The sequence below is a fragment of the Chelonoidis abingdonii genome, chromosome 8 (genome assembly GCF_003597395.2).
Source record: "Chelonoidis abingdonii isolate Lonesome George chromosome 8, CheloAbing_2.0, whole genome shotgun sequence".
NCBI lineage: Eukaryota > Metazoa > Chordata > Testudines > Testudinidae > Chelonoidis > Chelonoidis abingdonii.
In genome coordinates this window covers 76,872,419-76,890,392 of record NC_133776.1, presented here as the reverse complement: position 1 = coordinate 76,890,392, position 17,974 = coordinate 76,872,419, and the positions used below count along the sequence as shown (strand labels likewise).

General features: G+C 37.8%; 1 protein-coding gene across 1 annotated transcript in view; it reads left to right on the top strand.

Annotated features, from left to right (window-relative positions):
• LOC116816345 (connector enhancer of kinase suppressor of ras 2-like) overlaps nucleotides 1–17,974 on the top strand; it is a 518,029-nt gene that overhangs the window by 313,148 nt on the left and 186,907 nt on the right. Inside the window, exons 9-10 of the mRNA XM_075068744.1 lie at nucleotides 6,778–6,924; nucleotides 7,176–7,189. Coding sequence (XP_074924845.1) covers nucleotides 6,778–6,924; nucleotides 7,176–7,189 — 161 coding nt within the window. The remainder of the gene's footprint in view (nucleotides 1–6,777; nucleotides 6,925–7,175; nucleotides 7,190–17,974) is intronic.

Here is a 17,974-nt window from a genome sequence, read left to right as displayed (position 1 = left end):
TCTTGATACTGTGGGGGATTGTGAATAAAATACCTCAGCTTTTGTTTCCTAGTCTTTCCCTACTCAGATTGCTTTTTAGGAATAGGAAGAACACAAAGATAGAAAGTTGGTGCACAGTGTCATAATATATAGATATGTCTAGCTGAGAGCTTAACAAAGGCTCAGTTATGCTGTGTAAAACAGATACAATAATGTTCTGCTATATTTGGTGATATGAGCGCAGTGATGGTTCTAATTGCTCTAGTCTCATTTATGCAGATGGACATTTTTAAACATCCTCACTGGTCTTTTCTGTTCCATTAGAATCATTTTAATGTTAGCTTTCGTTATTGTGTGAATTACCTTTAGTCTGTATTATTAAATCTAATTAACTGAATATACACCTTAGAACATCTGGAGGAGTAGCATCTCCTGTATAGGGATGCATGTCTTTTAAAATGGCATTACATCATAGAAGCTACACAGGGTTTTTTAAGGCTGAAGATTTTAAGACATGGCAAAACCTTTCTCAAGGACCAGTTCTTAGCTAGATTTCAAATGCTATTTTTAGTAGTTCAATTTATAATAAAATGTCTTTATTGCTAAGAGCTTTTTATCATTGTCTACTGATAATGATTGCACACTGTCCTCAATAATATATATTCTCAGTGTTTTAATGGGTTTGTCATTAAGATTTCTCCTGCGAATAATTTATCATTAACAAGTTAATTATTTATCATTCTTCTCTAAGGAGCTCATGAAATCAGAGGTTTCTGAATTCTAAACGTATACCCATTTATGAAAATCAAAAGTAATTTGTTTTTCTTGACATAACCAGGTGATGATAAAACTAGCCTTTGTCAATTTCTAGGCAACACAAAGAGATACAACAATTCATATGGAATTACAGTTAGTTTGCATAGATATCAAGTACATTATCTGGTTTTAAAAAATATTAAAAATGTCCTTATTTTTATAATTATTTTTAAAATGTAATTTACTTGAGAGCTCTGTCTACAAATAGTTTTGTAAACTAAGCCCAGTAGTTTAGTTTGCAGCGATTGAAAGCGAACTAAACAGCTAAAGGTTCAAGTTTGACCTCAAATCACAAAGAGAAACACCAAGCAACAAACTTGCTTCTCTCGCAATGATCCTCTCTACCCACTCTTGCTATCAGAAGCTCAAAGTCACCCCAACAAGACTCTGACCCTATTCCCTAAAAATAGCCAACATGGTAAGAAGAGGAGACCACATGGCTTTTTGGGGACAGAAAGGAAGTGGCTATTAGAGAAGGAGAGAGGAGAGGACTATACGAAGTTTCCTTGCTGTGCAGGCCACCTCCACCCAGGTTGCAGAATTTTTTTGAGCGTAGACTGACAGTCACAGACTGAGATGTCCAACCCAATACTCAGTTTGAGTAGCATGAGATTTGATGTGAGTAATTAACACTAACACAGCTCTAGTGTAACTGTGTAGCCAGTTGCTCATTACACTTTTGATTCAGTTTTGATTCACTTTTGAATAGAGGACAAATAACCAGGCTAAATGATACAGTATGAAAAAGAGACATTCTGATCTCACGATTTTCACCTTATGCAAGTGTGCATCAAAGATATGCCCTCAAAACCACTTATATTTCATAGAATTATAGAACTGGAAGGGACTATGAGAGGTCGTCAAGTCCGGTCCTCTGCACTCAAGGCAGGACTAAGTATTATCTAGACTATCCCTGGCAGGTGTTTGTCCAACCTGCTGTTAAAAAGCCCCAGTGAGGGAGATTTCCACAACCTCCCTAAGCAATTTATTCTAGTCTTAACCACTCTGATAGTTAGGAAATTTTTCCTAATGTCCAACCTAAACCTCGCTTGTTGCAATTTAAGCCCATTGCTTCTTGTCCTATCCTCAGAGGTTAAGAAGAACAATTTTTCCTCTTCCTTGTAACAACCTTTTATGTACTTGAAAACTGTTATAATGTCCCCTCTCATCTTCTCTTCTCCAGACTAAACGATTGTTCCTTCCTAAGTGGAGTACTTTGCATTTGTCCTTATTGAATTTCATCCTATTTACTTCAGACCATTTCTCCGTTTGTCCAGATCATTTTGAATTTTAATCCTATCCTCCAAAGCACTTGCAACCCCTCCCAGCTTGGTATCGTCTGCAAACTTTATAAGTGTACTCTCTATGCCATTTATAAATCATTGATGAAGATATTGAACAGAACTGGACCCAGAACCGATCCCTGTGGGACTCCACTTATTATGCCCTTCCAGCATGATTCTGAACCACTGATAACTACTCTCTAGGAATGATTTTCCAACCAGTTATGCACCCACCTTATATTAGCTCCATCTAGGTTGTATTTCCCTAATTTGTTTATGAGAAGGTCATGCAAGACAGTATCAAAAGCCTTACTAAAGTCAAGATATACCCCATTTGTTGCTCTCAAGCCCTCACCCACTCCCATCCACAAGGCTTGTTACCCAGTCAAAGAAAGCTATCAGGTTGGTTTGACATGATTTGTTCTTGACAAATCCATGCTGACTGTTATTTATCACTTTATTATCTTCTAGGTGTCTGCAAATTGATGGCTTAATTATTTGCTCCATTATCTTTCCAGGTACAGAAGTTAAGCTGACTGGTCTGTCCCCAGGTTGTCCTGATTTCCCTTTTTATAGATGGGCACTATATTTGCCCTTTTCCAGTCTTCTGGAATGTCTCCTGTCTTCCATGACTTTTCAAAGACAATTGCTAATGGCTCAGATATCTCCTCAGTCAGCTCCTTGAGTATTCTAGGATGCATTTAATCAGACCCTGGTGATTTGAAGATGTCTAACCTATCTAAGTAATTTTTAACTTGTTCTTTCCCCATTTTAGACTCTGATCATACCTCATTTTCAGTGGCTCTCATTATATTAGACATCCAATTGCCACCAACCATCTTGGTTTTTTTCAAGTTAGAAAGACCGTTATATGTCACCTTAAAATCCAACCCACCAGTTTTACCAGTTCCTTAACTTCTTGTTCTGTACTTTCTTTTATCTCTGTTTCAGACACTGCATTTTAAACCAGTTGCCCTTCCAGGTACCTGTACTGGGACATAGAATGAATATATGTTGCCTTTGACAATTTGTCTAATTTCTTTACAGTCATTAATATACAGTGGTACTCCACAACTTTTACCATTTTTTTCTGTCTTTCCTGAACATCACGTGCCCTTCATTACCTGTATTTCTGTGATGGCTACTATTCCACCATGTTTCCATTATCCCTTTGATGTCTGATTTCACTTCCTGTACCAGTAGTTCTAGTTCCTCCATTCTGTTACCCAGGCTTCTTCCACTGATGTACAGACATCTTAGTTGTTTCCACTTGGCCTCAGCCAGATTCTTCACCCTATTAGATAAAGTCATTTTATTGCCAGCATTGCCTACCTGACTGTTACTCCTATCCTCTGTTATTCCTTTCTCCATTGCTGTATCCTCTTTTGCTTGATTTTTCCTCCTGCTCAGAATTAGAATCAGGCATGGAAGATTACACATTCATATCCCAACTGTCTCCCCTGAATTCCTAATTTAAAGCTCTTTTAATAGGTTCTGTCAGCCTCCATCCCAGAAGTCTATTACCCTCCCTCCTCAGCTGGAGTCCATCTAGTGAAAACAATCCTCTGCCAATGAACGCCTCCCAGTGGTCAAACATCCCAAAGCCTTCCTTAGAGCACCATTATCTGTTGATCATCATAATCTTGTCTCGCCTTTGTCTAGGGACAGGTAGAATCCCACTGATGATCACCTGAGCCTCCATTTCTTTAAATGTCTTCCCCAGCCTGGTGTAGTCTTGATGATTCCCAGTGACAATCTAGTAATATCATTTCTTCCCACATGAAGGACAATCAGTGGATTCCTTCCTGCTCCCATTAGTATCCTCTTCAGCCTCAGGTCTACATCCTGTACCTTAGCTCCCAGCAGAAAACAGTCTGGTGACAGGCCTGTCTGTTCTTTTTCTGTAGAGAGTCCTCAATCACATAGACCTGCCTCTTCCTGGTGTTGGTGTGATTCTCTGGCCTTCTTCTTTCTTTTATTTCTTGCTGCAAGTCATCTAGCCTTCTGTTCTCACTTGCAATCTTCTGTGAGTCATCTTCTAGCCTTCTGGGCTCCATACAGTGGCTATCTCTATTGTCTCTTCTTGTAGGAGTAGCTGTTCTCTTCATCTTTGCTTTCCCATCTTCTGTTACTGCCTCCTCTCCCTTTCATTTTCCAACTCAGCGAACCTGTTCTTCAGCTCTGCTTCTCCTTCACTAGCCATTCTTTTTGTCTGCCTTTTTCTTGTAGTCAAATGTTTCCATTGGCTGCTTTCCTCATCCAGCCATCTACTCTCACAGTTCTCTTGTTCAGCATGCATCTGCAAGTTTGAGGTTTCCCTTCAGCCTCCTCTCTCCTTCCCTCCATCATTCGCTCAAATACCCTGTGAAACTCAATCATAGTTTCTAGCTGCATATTCAAATCTCTTCTCTTCTATTCCATCAGCTCTATCAGGCAGCACTTCATATAAATGAAGCACCTTTCAGGTACCCTCTTGAAAAATAACGTACATCCCGTGTGATCAACATACAGTAGTTTCCAGGTGTATGAGGTGAAGTGATGATCCATGCTAGAATGTGCTTTGCTTGCCTTGTAAAATAAGGAGAGGCAAAGTTTAGAGAACAATGTTGTGCAAAAAAAGGTAATTTTGAGTATAGACTAGATGACTATATCAAACATTTTCCTTCAGAGTAAATAATGGTGAGTAAATACTCAAGCTAGGTAAGGAAACTTAGGAGAGAATTCTTAAAGCTCTCTTTTTATTTCAAGGATGCTGTACAAATATATGAAAATATGGTACAACAAGAGTCTTTTCTGTAACCTATGTATTTTGTTGGACCTTAAAAATCCCATAGTCTGAGTGTCTAGGTCTTTGTTCTTCAGAAGGTCCCTGCTCTTTTTTGCTGTGTTGTTCAGATACATTCCCCTCCAGCTGTTCCCCTGAAGAGTCGTCCTAGGATTTTTAAGGAGATTGTTTCTACAGAACTGTTTTTTGATGAGGAACACAACATGTGGCTATCATGGGAATGATAACACTGACAGTGAAGACAACAAGATTGACAGTCTCAGTGGAATTTGGAGATTTTTAGCCTTTCCTGGGAAGAAAATATGCTCAGAATCTCATTTTCTTATAAAATGCTTACACTATCTAATAGAATATAGCATAATATGAACTATGGTAAATGTGGAGTGCTATATTACCTCTTACACAACCATCTCAAACATACATGCATTATGTTCCATAATACCTCTCTGAGGTAGGTAAGTATTGTTATGACTATTTTACAGATGATAAACTAAGGCCTAGATAGGTTAACTGACCTTTGATTAGCTTTACACAACCAGGTTGGTTTCAGAGCTGGGAATAGAACCTGATTCAAAGTTGTGTGCGACAGCCTCTAGGCAGTGTTCTCTCCTGACCTAGTCTGTTTGATATTCATTAAGAACTACTAGAAAATAGAAATTCATCATATTCAAGGGATATTTACAGTACAGTAGCAACCTTAAACATAAATGACAATCATATAAATTAATGCCATGCAGGCAAAGTTGCCCAGTACATCCAATATTAGTTACATTTTGTAATGTATTGGAGGAAAAACAATAGCTTATACTGTATATGTAGACCTGAAACCACAGCCCTGTATTTGGCTTCATCCAATATCCTACTTTCACTCCTTTATGATACTTCATGCAGAGGTTCCTGCTGGCAAACAGTGGATATTGATATACTGATAATACAAAAAAATGTTCTTAACTTGTGTGCGTGAATTCATGCTTCTTTTACTGCATAAAATCCACTAAAAATTATGTAAACAGTTCATAAATATTTTAAAAATTCTATAATATGCTTTTTTTTGCACATTGAGACCACTGTTTATATTATATATAATTTTTAAATTCCTTTTAGCATTTAGCCTTATAGGATGATAAAAGGTATATTCATAAGTACAAATTGAAAATTCATAGCTTCTTTTTTAAACTTCAATGTTCAAATGGAAAAGCAGAAAAAAAAGTATGCAAAATAACCAAGAATCCTGAAAAATATCTCTAAGCAGTTTTCAACAAGAGACACAAATGAAATCCCTTCAGCGTTAGTGATACTGTTCTTTGTGTTGTAATTATCGTTTATAATAATTTGGGAACTTCAGTTCCTCTCAATGGAACTATCGGTAATTCAAACAAATGATATTTTATCTTTAATTAATCCCTCAAAGAAGTCACATTATTGTTGTCCAATTATAGTCTCTCTTCTATGCCCCTACCCAAAAAATTAAACAGCTGCAGTTATAACACTGAGGATGCAGTTTGTAATTATTCTGCGACTATTATTTCTCTTCCTACAGAGAAATGCAATGATAATTCAGTGGCAAGGATAATTAAAAATTACCAATTTTGTTCAGAAGACAAGAAAAATTATAACATTACATTAGTATTTTCAAAATCCTCTGGTTACTCTATACGTTTAGGAATAAAATAAGCATTTCATCTCCATTATCAAAAATCAACAACAACGACAACAAAACCACCAGCATCAGCAGCATCATTTCTGTCCAAGAGAAATCAAATATAATTTATAAATGATGCTCCTATTTGCAAGGAATGGACTGTAATGCAGTTCCATTTTAATAGACCATTTCAATTTAACACAACACTTCCTTCACGTTTAAGTAAGCTAAGTGGAAATCTTTCAAAGTTCCATTATGGGCTGTCTCCTCAGGTTGGCTGGCAGTTAAAGAACCTTGTAAATGCATTGCGGGAAGACCCAAATGGAGTGATCTTAACCTTGAAGAAACGTCCTCAAAACACTTTGGTTTCTGCTCCTGCACTTCTGAAGAATGTGAGGTGGAAGCCTCTAGCACTTCAGGTAAGAAGGTTGTTGAAACTGTACTGTGTTATGGTAAATACTATCTTTTGTTAAAGAGCAAGGTGATAGAGTGGTTATTCCTTCCAAACAGAAGCTACAGTTGTAACTATAGTACAGTTCACAATGACTGGTACTGTAAGCCTGTGACAGACAGAAAATTAGTGAAATGGTGCTGGAACACGCTCATGGCCCACAGATCAGCACTCTGGTACTATCAGGCTAATTGTTTTTCCTCCATATCTTTGTATGAGTGGGGACCAAAGGAGTCCAAAGAGACAGAGAACAGCCACAAACAATAATATATTCAATATATCTAACCATTCTGACCCAACTCCAACTCAGTTGCTTATGTCTCCAGGAAAAGCAAAGAAGCCCTTCCAATCATTCTACATTTCCATTATATCCCAGCAAGTCTTTTGTAATCTTTTCAAGGGCGGGATTCCAATACCTTTGGATTTCTGACATGGTCTATTTATTTTCCACATTTTTGGCCAACCGGATTATGCTTCCCCAATAAAAAGGAAATATTACAATGAAGGAACTCAGTAAAATTGTACATTGCTATTTCTCACATTTTTTCCAACGTAATGCCACTGTTCTTCATGAGTACCCTCTAAGAGCAGATTTTTGTCAAACAAGATGTCTTAGCTCTTTATTTTTTTTTCTCCCAGCATCTTTCTTCTTTAAGGCACTCAGATACCACAGTGATGAAGACTGTAGAAGTGCCTAGACAGACAAAATCAAAAATTGGTATCTTGAAATCTCTCTCTTACAGCAAGGAGACACCAAAAAATGCCAGACCTAACTTGTGATAGATTTTCCAGGCATTTGATTTATGCACATGCAAATGTTTTATGCAAACAAATCTCAAGGCTTAAAAGAGATGATTTGTTTATAGAATCTTGTGACAGATCCAGATGAACACTCCTGCTGCAGGACACAAACTGCTGTGAGGGGATCCAGCCACTGAATCCCTGGGTGTTTTAAGCCTCTGGAGCCTGTACAAAGTCCAGGCACTGCCCTGGCTTTGGGGCTTCCAGACACACTCTTGAGGTGCAGAGTATCCCTTTATGGGAGCTGTGTTTATGTGGCCCACTGCCTAGTCCCTCGGATCAGTGCTGACTCCTCAGACTTCTTTGCAGCTGAAACTCACCTTCTCCCAGAACTCCATCTGCATGGATGTTCTGGGTCCATAGTTTACCTCTTCAGGAGGCATGTGGTGGTAGGTGTAACACATCACACACAGGCTTACTTCACACAGGATTCTAAAACACAGTTGCTCTTTACTAAACCCAAGAAATACACCAGTCATCACAAAAGGAATCCTTTTGGGAATCCTTTTAAGCTACTGCTGTAGTGCAGTGATATATAGACATCTGCATTTCCATCATGAAACATTATGAAACCATATCATGGATTTACCTACACTTGGCCCAGGTACTACTCCTTTCACAGTGCACCACAGAAAAACAAATATTTCAGTATTGCCAACTCTCAAGATTTTCTTGGGAATCTCACAATAACTAATGTTTTTCTTAAAGCCTGAGCTCCTGGAGGCATGTGGTTAGGTGAAAAAAAGTCTCTTCTTACATTTAAAAAAAAGGAAGTTTGTAGCCCTCATGGTTGTAGAGAGAAGCTTTCAGAGATGAATCAAATATATTGTTTTTTTAAAAAACTTTTGATTTCAAGCCTATCTAAAGATTTTTGGGAGCCTTACTCAGATTTTTGAATGCTTGAGATTGGTGACATTGATATTTAACCTACATGTTCGTTCTCACCAGCTCAAATCATCTCCCCCAGAAATATTTACTATAACATATATGCATTTACCCCAGTTTTGGACACAGTGGGAGCTGGATCAGGCTCCGCGTGAATGAGATAATATTTGGAGGTTTGGCATTAGCTGAACAGCTTACTGGCTATCACTCTTTACTGGCTGCAAGTGGGTAAGGTTGGTGGGCTGTGGCCCTCTATAATTGAATCAGTAAAATTATATACACTTATGTGTGTTGGCACACATGTCATGTGAATTATTTATGTTTAAAGTCAGAACATCTGTGTTAGAAATGTTAAAACCTTTTTTTACCTAAACTTCCATTAATTTAAAAGTTTTATATTTTATGTTCATCACACAGTCATGCTCCCATTGAAATCACTAACAAAACTGCAGGTGAATACATTAGGATCAGAGGCTGGGCCTTAATTATTAACCACTGGCAAATGGACTAGATAAAATGAAATGCCACCTAAAAAGTACATTTTATAATATATAATTTTGCCATATTCTTCTGTTTTCTCTAAGCACCAGAACCTTTTCGTTGGGTAGCCCAGTAAAATACAAATTTTCTGTCTATTCTCCCAACTAGTACTTTATCTAAGGGATAATTACTTATATTTGATGGGTGGAATTGAACCTTGTTGTCTTGTTTATTTGTGTACATCTGCAATAAATAAATGATGTAAAGATTTGTGAGCATTTTTCAGTCACCTTAATGTAATAATCAATGTAAGAAGTCAGCGAAACCAGAGGCCTTGAATTTAAAACTTTTACTGCAAGTAGACTAAGTATGTGAAAAGTTGAACATTTATAAAATATACTTTAAAAGTCATGCACTTGTAAGTTGATCAATCAATGCAGTAGCTATCTCTGTCTAATGAGTCTCCCATCACAGTCATGTCTGAAGGCCTAATACTCTTTTCATATTTTCAACTGTTGGTTGTTTACATATATGAAATGTGTTTATTTTGGGTTTGTGAGACCCTTAACACAGCCCTCACATACAAGTTCTGTTTTGATTGTTGAGCTTTTAATAAATGTTTGTTTTGTGTAGAGAAACTTTATCATATTAATTTCCCAAAGCTTATTCCCACAGCTGTTTTAGAGGTCCTTGTTATAGAACTCAGGAGGTTCCCAGTACAGCAGAACCTTTGCAATTCAGCATAATGGGCACACAGGGAGATTCTGTACTATCTGCAACCCGTTCTGCATAGGCTATCATGAAGAGGATTGGGGAAATGGTTCACGATCATATAAATCCAGTAGCCGCATACACCACATACAGGACAAAGGTGGTTATTTTTCTATACAAACCCAGGATCTGAATTAATGAACATGCAAGAGTATTGATGCCTAACCAATGAGTTAAAGGGCTGGATTCTGTCTCCCTAACCCTTGTTCATTTTCCAGTTCACTGTTGTTTTATGGGTAGTGGACATGGTAGACATTACATATTTAATGCACTAAAGAATCCTCTGAGCAAGAGATATGTTTTTATAAACTGACCAGTGGCTTTTGGAACCGGGAAACCCTAGGCTCTAATCGTGAGTCTTGACACTAACTCTTTCTGTGGTTGCGGCTGACTCACGTGACCCCTCTATGTTCCATTTCTGTTTTGGGCATACTAATACCTCTGACACTTAAGAGGTGCTGTAGCGGGATGTTATGGAGAGTAATTAATAATTGGAAAATACTTTGCAAGTATAAAGAACTATATGAGAGCTCATTATTTAAAGAATGGATATACTTAAGGTGAATTTTCAAAAATTCATTGTGGAGATCAGTATTTTTCCCCTGCCAATGACTGCATCTGCTTTAGTCAATGAAAAAAATCAAAAAGATGATTTTCTTAAAATTGCCAACAATGCATACTTGTCCTAGTATCTAAAATCCTAAATGTTTATTTAGCATCATCATAGTTATTTTATCATAACTATAATGGAATCATATAACTATTGTCTATTTACATAATGTCATGTGCACATAGTGTATCACAGCTGTAAACAATGGACATGTTCTTGCCCAAGAATTCACAGGGCCATTCATAACAAAACAATGACAGAAGTGAGGGCAAATAGCAACACAGAGGCATGGACTGTTTCTCGCTATTTGTATAGAACCTAGTATAATTAGGCTCCAATCTCAGGTGTGGCATCTAGCCAGTGCTTTAATACAAATAATAATTCCACTGTCAATTTAGTAATACAGGTTCTGTAATTAGAATTTAAGAACATAAGAATGGCCATACTGTGTCATACCAATGGTCCTTCTAACTCAGTATCCTGTTTTCCAACAGTGATAAGTGTCTGTTGCTTCAAAGGGAATGAACAGAATGGGGAATTTATTGAGTGATTCATCCCCTGTCATTCAGTCACACCTGCTGGCAGTCAGAGATTTAGGGACACCCGTAGCACAGGTTTGTGTCCCCAGCCATCTTGGCTAATAGCCATTCATGGACCTATCCTCCATGAAATTAACATTCTTTTTTGAATCCTGTTATAGCTGTGGCCTTAGCAACCTCCCTTGGCAATGAGTTTGTAGTGGAAATTTCCATAGATTGGCTGTGTGTTTGTTTTAAACCTGCTGCCTATTAATTTTTTGGGTGACCCCGGGTTCTTGTGTTCTGTGAAGGGGTTAATAAAACTTCCTTATTTGCTTTTATAGACCGCTATCATATCCCCCACTTACTCATCTCTTTTTCAAGTTGAACAGCCCCAGTCTTTTTAAATCTGTCCTCATATGGAAGCTGTTCCATACTCCTAATAATTTTTGTCATCTGTTTCAGTACTTTTCCAATTCTAATATATCTTTATTGAGATGGGGATACCAGAACTGCATCCATTATTCAAGGTGTGGACGTACAATGGGTTTATATAGAAAAAAATCATAATGCCACTATCTTATCATCTGTCCTTTTCCTAATGGTTCCTAACATTCTGTTAGCTTTTTTGAATGCTGCTGCACACTGAGCAGATATTTTCAGAGAACTATGCACAATGATTCCTGAATCTCTTTCTTGAGTGTTAACAGCTAATTTAGACCCAGTCGTTCTGTATGTATGGTTGGGATTATGTTTTCCAATGTGAATTACTTTGCATTTATCAACATTGAATTTCATCTGCCATTTTGTTGCCCAGTCACCCAATTTGGTGAGATCCCTTTGTAACTCTTTGCAGTCTGCTTTGGACTTAACTATCTTGAGTAATTTTGTATCATCTGATCTGCAAACGTTGCCACCTCACTGTTTACCCCTTTTTCCAGATCAATTATGAGTATGTTGAACAGCACGGGTCCCAGTATAGATCACTGGGGGACCCCAGTATTTACCTCTCTCCACTGTGAAAACCGTCCAGTTACCCTTTGTTTCGTTAGTTGACAATTTTGTTGGTGTTGCACAAAGCATAACTGAGTCCTGCTTACTCTTCCATAGGACTGTTACATTTGTCAAAAAAGGTGCAAACCTCTAAATTTTGACCTGATGTTTGTAGTTAAACATGTAAAATGCAGTTTTGAGATCTTACATTTCTTGACTGTAAAACATGAAACAGTGAATTTAGGCCTGAATTGTCCCCAAAAGGCATTGATAGTGGAAATTTCACCTGCAACCCAGTGACACTCAACAATGTCATCTGCAAAGCAGGGAGAACCAGGCTCCAGCTTTTCTCTTGGGCAGCTTTTGTCAGGACTGCTCCTATAATGCTGCTGCTGCTGCTTTCCATCCTCCCTCAGACACCATTACCTAAGAATGCAAATTGCACCCATTCTGTCTTCAAAGCTTAACTGAGCTCTAAGTCTGTGCACTTAAAATGTATGAAGTGCTGTATAAACAATAAGCATTCTTATTATTTATCATCATTATGGGGTTTCTCTTTATATGAAAGAATGTGTGTTTTTAAAAGCAAAAATGTTAGTTTCTCAATTAGCATAACACTTTAAAAAGCCGCATCTCTCTCATATGTCTAAAAGGAAACCAAAGTTATCAAGATATGCCTCTTGAGTCTCAAATTATTTCAGGAAGATCTAAAATTCCATGAAACTAATGAAGAATTTTTCTTTGCATTCACATGCTGTTTCCCTATTTGACCCAAATTTCGGGTGAACCAGCTCTGTATTTATCAGGAAAAATAAGACAAATACTTTTTCCTGATAAACAGATATTTTTCACTAAAAATAAACACTCATAACTTCACTCAGTTTTAAAACAATATTTAATATTTTGTTTTAAATGTAGAGGGTTATTTCTAAGTGGAATCATCCTTCCTACTGCATGCACTAAGCCCAGCACACAGACCTTGCTGTCAGTTGTGATTGAAATATAGAACTCCATATTGCAGCCCATTGTCTGACTAGTAAAACTTGCAGCAAAAGGGACAGTTACATAATGAAACTTCTGTGTTACAAATAGTTAGTTCCTATTCTATGTAATATGGTAAGCATTTAGGAATATTCTCAGTCATATGGCTTAACTGGCTGAATATCCTTAAGCATATATGAATTTGGATACAGGGTGCCTTGTGTAATGGATAATTTCTGCAATGTTGTAAGAACAGGCCTGGAAGCAATGTGGACGGGCAAATGACAAGTTGACGGTTCTTGTGCAGCTCTCTGACATTACTTCCTCTTTGTATTAGAGGATTTTTCAATTCACTGTTCAGATACAGTATCCTGACAGTTTTACTTTGCAATCATTTAGTCTGTATATTTCCCCAAACTTCTCTCTACCAAGGTAAGTAGGCAAAGAAGGAAGAAGCAAAGAAGAAAAGCTTGTTCTACATGTTACTATGCCTGAGAACTCTTGCTAGCAATTGCATTAACAAGCACAATGCTGAATAACATTTAGAAGTCAGTGTGGACTAGGATGAACCCTGTTCAACATTGTGTCACTTGACATGACTGTTCTGAGCAGTATTCAGCCGCAGTAACATTTTGTAGTGGAAATTTAAACCAAAGAAGATATTACTACATTAAGCATTGTTGCTTGGGTTTTTTTTCTCTCCAGATGCCCTCATGAATTTCCTCTCCTCCAAACTGTCCCTGTTCTATGATGATGCAATTGGATAAATTCTTTCTTTGGAGGTATAAGACAGGAGCTAGTTTCATTCAGTGGCTGCTGTAGTGAGGTTTAATACAACTTGTCAGGACACTGGTAGTGCCCCAGTAGTACTTAGTGTGGTATGCAATAGAAAATTTATTCTGTCCTCATAATGAGACAACCTGTACTGTGATGCCAACTGTCAAAAGTTGATGAGGGATAATGGATATATATTGTTAAACATATCTTAGGTGAAAATATTTTTATGGAAATCTTGCAACTAATTGAAAGTGGTTGCTTAGAGGAAAATGCTAGCATAATGAAAATTAATTTTAATTACTGCACATAACAAAAATAAGAAGTGGTCTCAACTGCAGATTTCATTGGGTGTATGTGGGTGGGTGAATATGTGCCAAGGTAGGGAAGAGATGGGTTTGTTCTCTTTGGGTTTATATTTTGGTCTCATTTTTGTTTCAGAGTGAAGCACTGTAAAGCTAGTTATGTTTACTGTTAATTCACAGAGTTTCAATACTGGTGATAGAAGTTATTGAAGACGGTGACCAGATCATCAGCTGGTGTGAATTAGTATAACTCAGTCGATATTAGAACACTAATTTACACAAGTTGAGGGACTGGCTCAGTTTCTACCATTTATTTGATCAGCATAAAAACATAAGTGTGGAAAAAAGAATTAATTAAAATAAAAGTTTGTGTTTGTTGAAAGCCATATAGCTACATGGCACCTTAGCAGTGCTTAAAGCCCTAACAGCCAATAGGTTTTTTGGTCTTTTTTTGATACTTGATACACAAGAGAGTGGAAAGGGAGCCACTGTTTAACTTCCATCCTATTGGACATTTGTAACTAATGAGATTTTCAATAGAAAGCAGCTCTACACCTTAATATTTCCTCTACAGGAACGCCTTTCTTCTAATTTTTGATCAGTGATTTCATAACTGGGTCTGACACTGTAAACCCTTACTTCTATGTGTAGCTCTTATCCAAGTAGACTCATTCAATTCAATGGGACTACTCACATGAGTAGGGTTTACTGGACCAAGTCCCATATTGGTAGAAGTAACAAATAACTATACAGAAAGAACACCCATGAGTAAGGATTAGAACACCTTATGAATATTGCTGAATCATTCCTATGAAGCTGGTAAATATTCATTGATGTAATACATGACTGAAAAACAGCAGGTATAATTATAATATTTGCAAGTCCTATGCATTTATAAATCTCTGCAATTTAAAGTATATGCCTTTTTATGAGTAAATATGAATTTGGTCCTTAGATTAGTTGGCACTGAGAATGCAATGAAATGCAGCAAGTAAATAAAGTAATCAAAGGAAAAAGAAGTAAATATTCATGAAGTGCTGGAATAATTGTTTGATTATTTAATTGAAATGTACCAGTAGACTCTGAACATATTCCTGGGAGAAACAAAAAAATTATATTCTGTGTGCAGAAACTCTCTTTTAAAAAACCTGCAAAGAACTTTCCATCTCAAAAGGTTTCAGACACTCAGAGTCACTCTGTCAAGTTAAAAATAATAATTAAAAAAAAATTATTTTACCTCTGTTATTAATGCCTTAACTAGTAGGAAAGAAAATGGTTGATTAGGAATTCTGTACTGTAGTTTAGTCCTTTGTTTTTAATAATGCAGCATAGGCAGTAAATCCTGGCATCAAGCAGTCAGCGTTTTTAAAACATAATACAATTTTTCAGGTGAGAGCCATGGCACTTGGAGGGAAAGACTGGGTGCCTACTATGCATCTGGGAAAGAATCATTGATCAAAAATTTTAAATAGCCTTCCCTGTAGAGGAAGTATTAAGGCATGAAGCTACCTTCTGTTGGGACCTCATGAGTAAATTATCAGAAAACTCCCGCTTCCACTCCTCTGCATTTGTTGATTTACTCATGAAGGAGTTATGTTTACCCCCAAGGAAGAAACCAGAGATTCAATACACCACCCTAAGTTGTCATAACCCCCCACAAAAGGTAAGGGATAATCATGCTCAAAGGTTTTGTCGCTGCACTACTACTAGGCTTTATCAGCTTCCTGCTGACCCTACACTGCAGTACTTTTACTAGAAGGTAGATGCACAACTGGTAGAAAGATATACTCAGAGTCGTAATCAATGGTTTGCTATCAAACTGGGAGGATCTAGTGGGCTCCTGCAGGGGTCACTCCTGAGTCTAGTACTAGTCAATATTTTTACTAATGACTTGGATAGTGTGTAGGCTCATAAAATTTGCAAAGGACACCAAGCTGGGAATAGTTGCAGGCACTTCAGGGGACAGGATTAGAATTCAAAATGACTTGGAGAATTGGTCTGAAATCAACATGATGAAATTCAGTACTCACAAATACAAAGTACTACACGTAGGAAGGAAAAATCAAATGCATAACTACAAAAAGGGGAATAACTGGCTAAGAGGTAGCGCTGCTGAAAAGGATTTGGGGGTTACAGTGGATCACAAATTGAATATAAGTCAACAATGTGATACTGTTGCAAAATAGGCCAATATCATTCTAGGGTATATTAACAAGAGTGTTGTTTGTAAGACATGGGAGGTAATTGTTTAGCTCTATTCAGAATTGGTGAGGCCTCATCTGGAGTATTGTGATCAGTTCTGGGTGGCACACTTTAGGAAAGATGTATATAAACTGGAGAGAGTCCAGAGGACAGAAACAAATTGATAAGAGGTTTAGAAAACCTAACCTATGAGGAAAGGTTTAAAAGTATGGGTATGTTTAATCTTGAGAAATGAGGATCGATGGGGGACCTGATAATGCTTTGTCAGATCAGGGTATAAATAACCGAACTGACAAAACTGTTTAAATTTTATACAAACACTTAGTTGTAATTATAATTTCCAAGTTTTCTCTCATTAAACTCCTATACAGTACATTTTTTCACTGTATAGCAACATATGCTCAGAAGCAAATTCTTATACTATAATTTTCCTTTCAGGAGATTTTATTAAAGTCGTATTAGTTACAGGAAGACAAATTCTCTTTTGGTAGTTCCAGAGTTGGAAACACTGATTTCATTGAAAAGAATCAAAGAGTTGTGTGGATAGGGGAAGAAAACCCCTATGAGAGTATCTACACTGAAATCAGGAGTTGTGATTGTAGCTCATGTAGACATACCTAGAAACATACCTAGATCAAAGCTAGCGTGAGTAATAATAGCAGTGTAATTGCAGCAGCATGGGCAGCGGCACAGGTTAGCTTTCTTTATACAAGCCCCCACCAGTATCCCGGGTAGCCCGTGCTGCTGCCCATGGTGCCGTGCCTACACGGCCGCTGTTACTAGCTAATCAAAGCTAGCTCAGGCATGCCTACGCAAGCTGCAGTCATGCCTCCTGATCGTAGCACAGGTTTGCTGACAGCAAGTCCGGGCCCCAGGGCAGAACAGTCAATGGGCCCCTTAGAAAGGGAAGGCTGAGGTTTACGACACTACTGTTTATCTTATTGATAACACATTAGAACCCACTGTAAGTAAGTTGTGGCCTTGTTTGATATAGTTAATTTTTTTTTCCAGTTACAGCACCAGTATTTAAACAAATTGTGAGCCTAAATATAAGATATAGAATGAACATGTAACTTATGAGGAGAGGCTGCGGGAACTGGACTTATTTAGTCTGCAGAAAAGAAGACTGAGGGGGGAGTTGATAGCAGCCTTCAACTACCTGGTATGAAATTAATTTTTTATAGGATATGAAGGATCACATACAGTACACATGCTATAGAAGAGGAAGTTGAAATAAAACATACAACACATATTTTCATTGCTAGGAAAAATATTGGACTTTATCTGATCTTGAGAAGAAAAATCATTTGTATGCATGTGCTGAATGTGGGGGTTTGTATCTTTGGACGGAGACCAATCTTATTGATAGTGATATACTGAACTGCCTGAAAACAAGCCAAAGATGCCTTCCTGAATATTGCTAGATATTTTTTTAGGATACAAATATGTGAGGTGACAATGGCATTCACTGAAGAGTGTGTGTGTGCGCGCATGCATGCGGTGCTGCACCTGTGCTGGCTGGTGCCCAGCGAGCTGCCGGCTGCGCTGCTACGCATGCCCTTCCAGCATGACCAGGGCTTCCACATGCCACTCGGCTGCCTTCACCACCGCTGATACCATCCCTCATGCGCCTAGGAGACCTGCGGCCTGCCCAGGCAATTTAAAAGGGCCAGGGGCCCCTGTCAGCAGGCCTGTTGT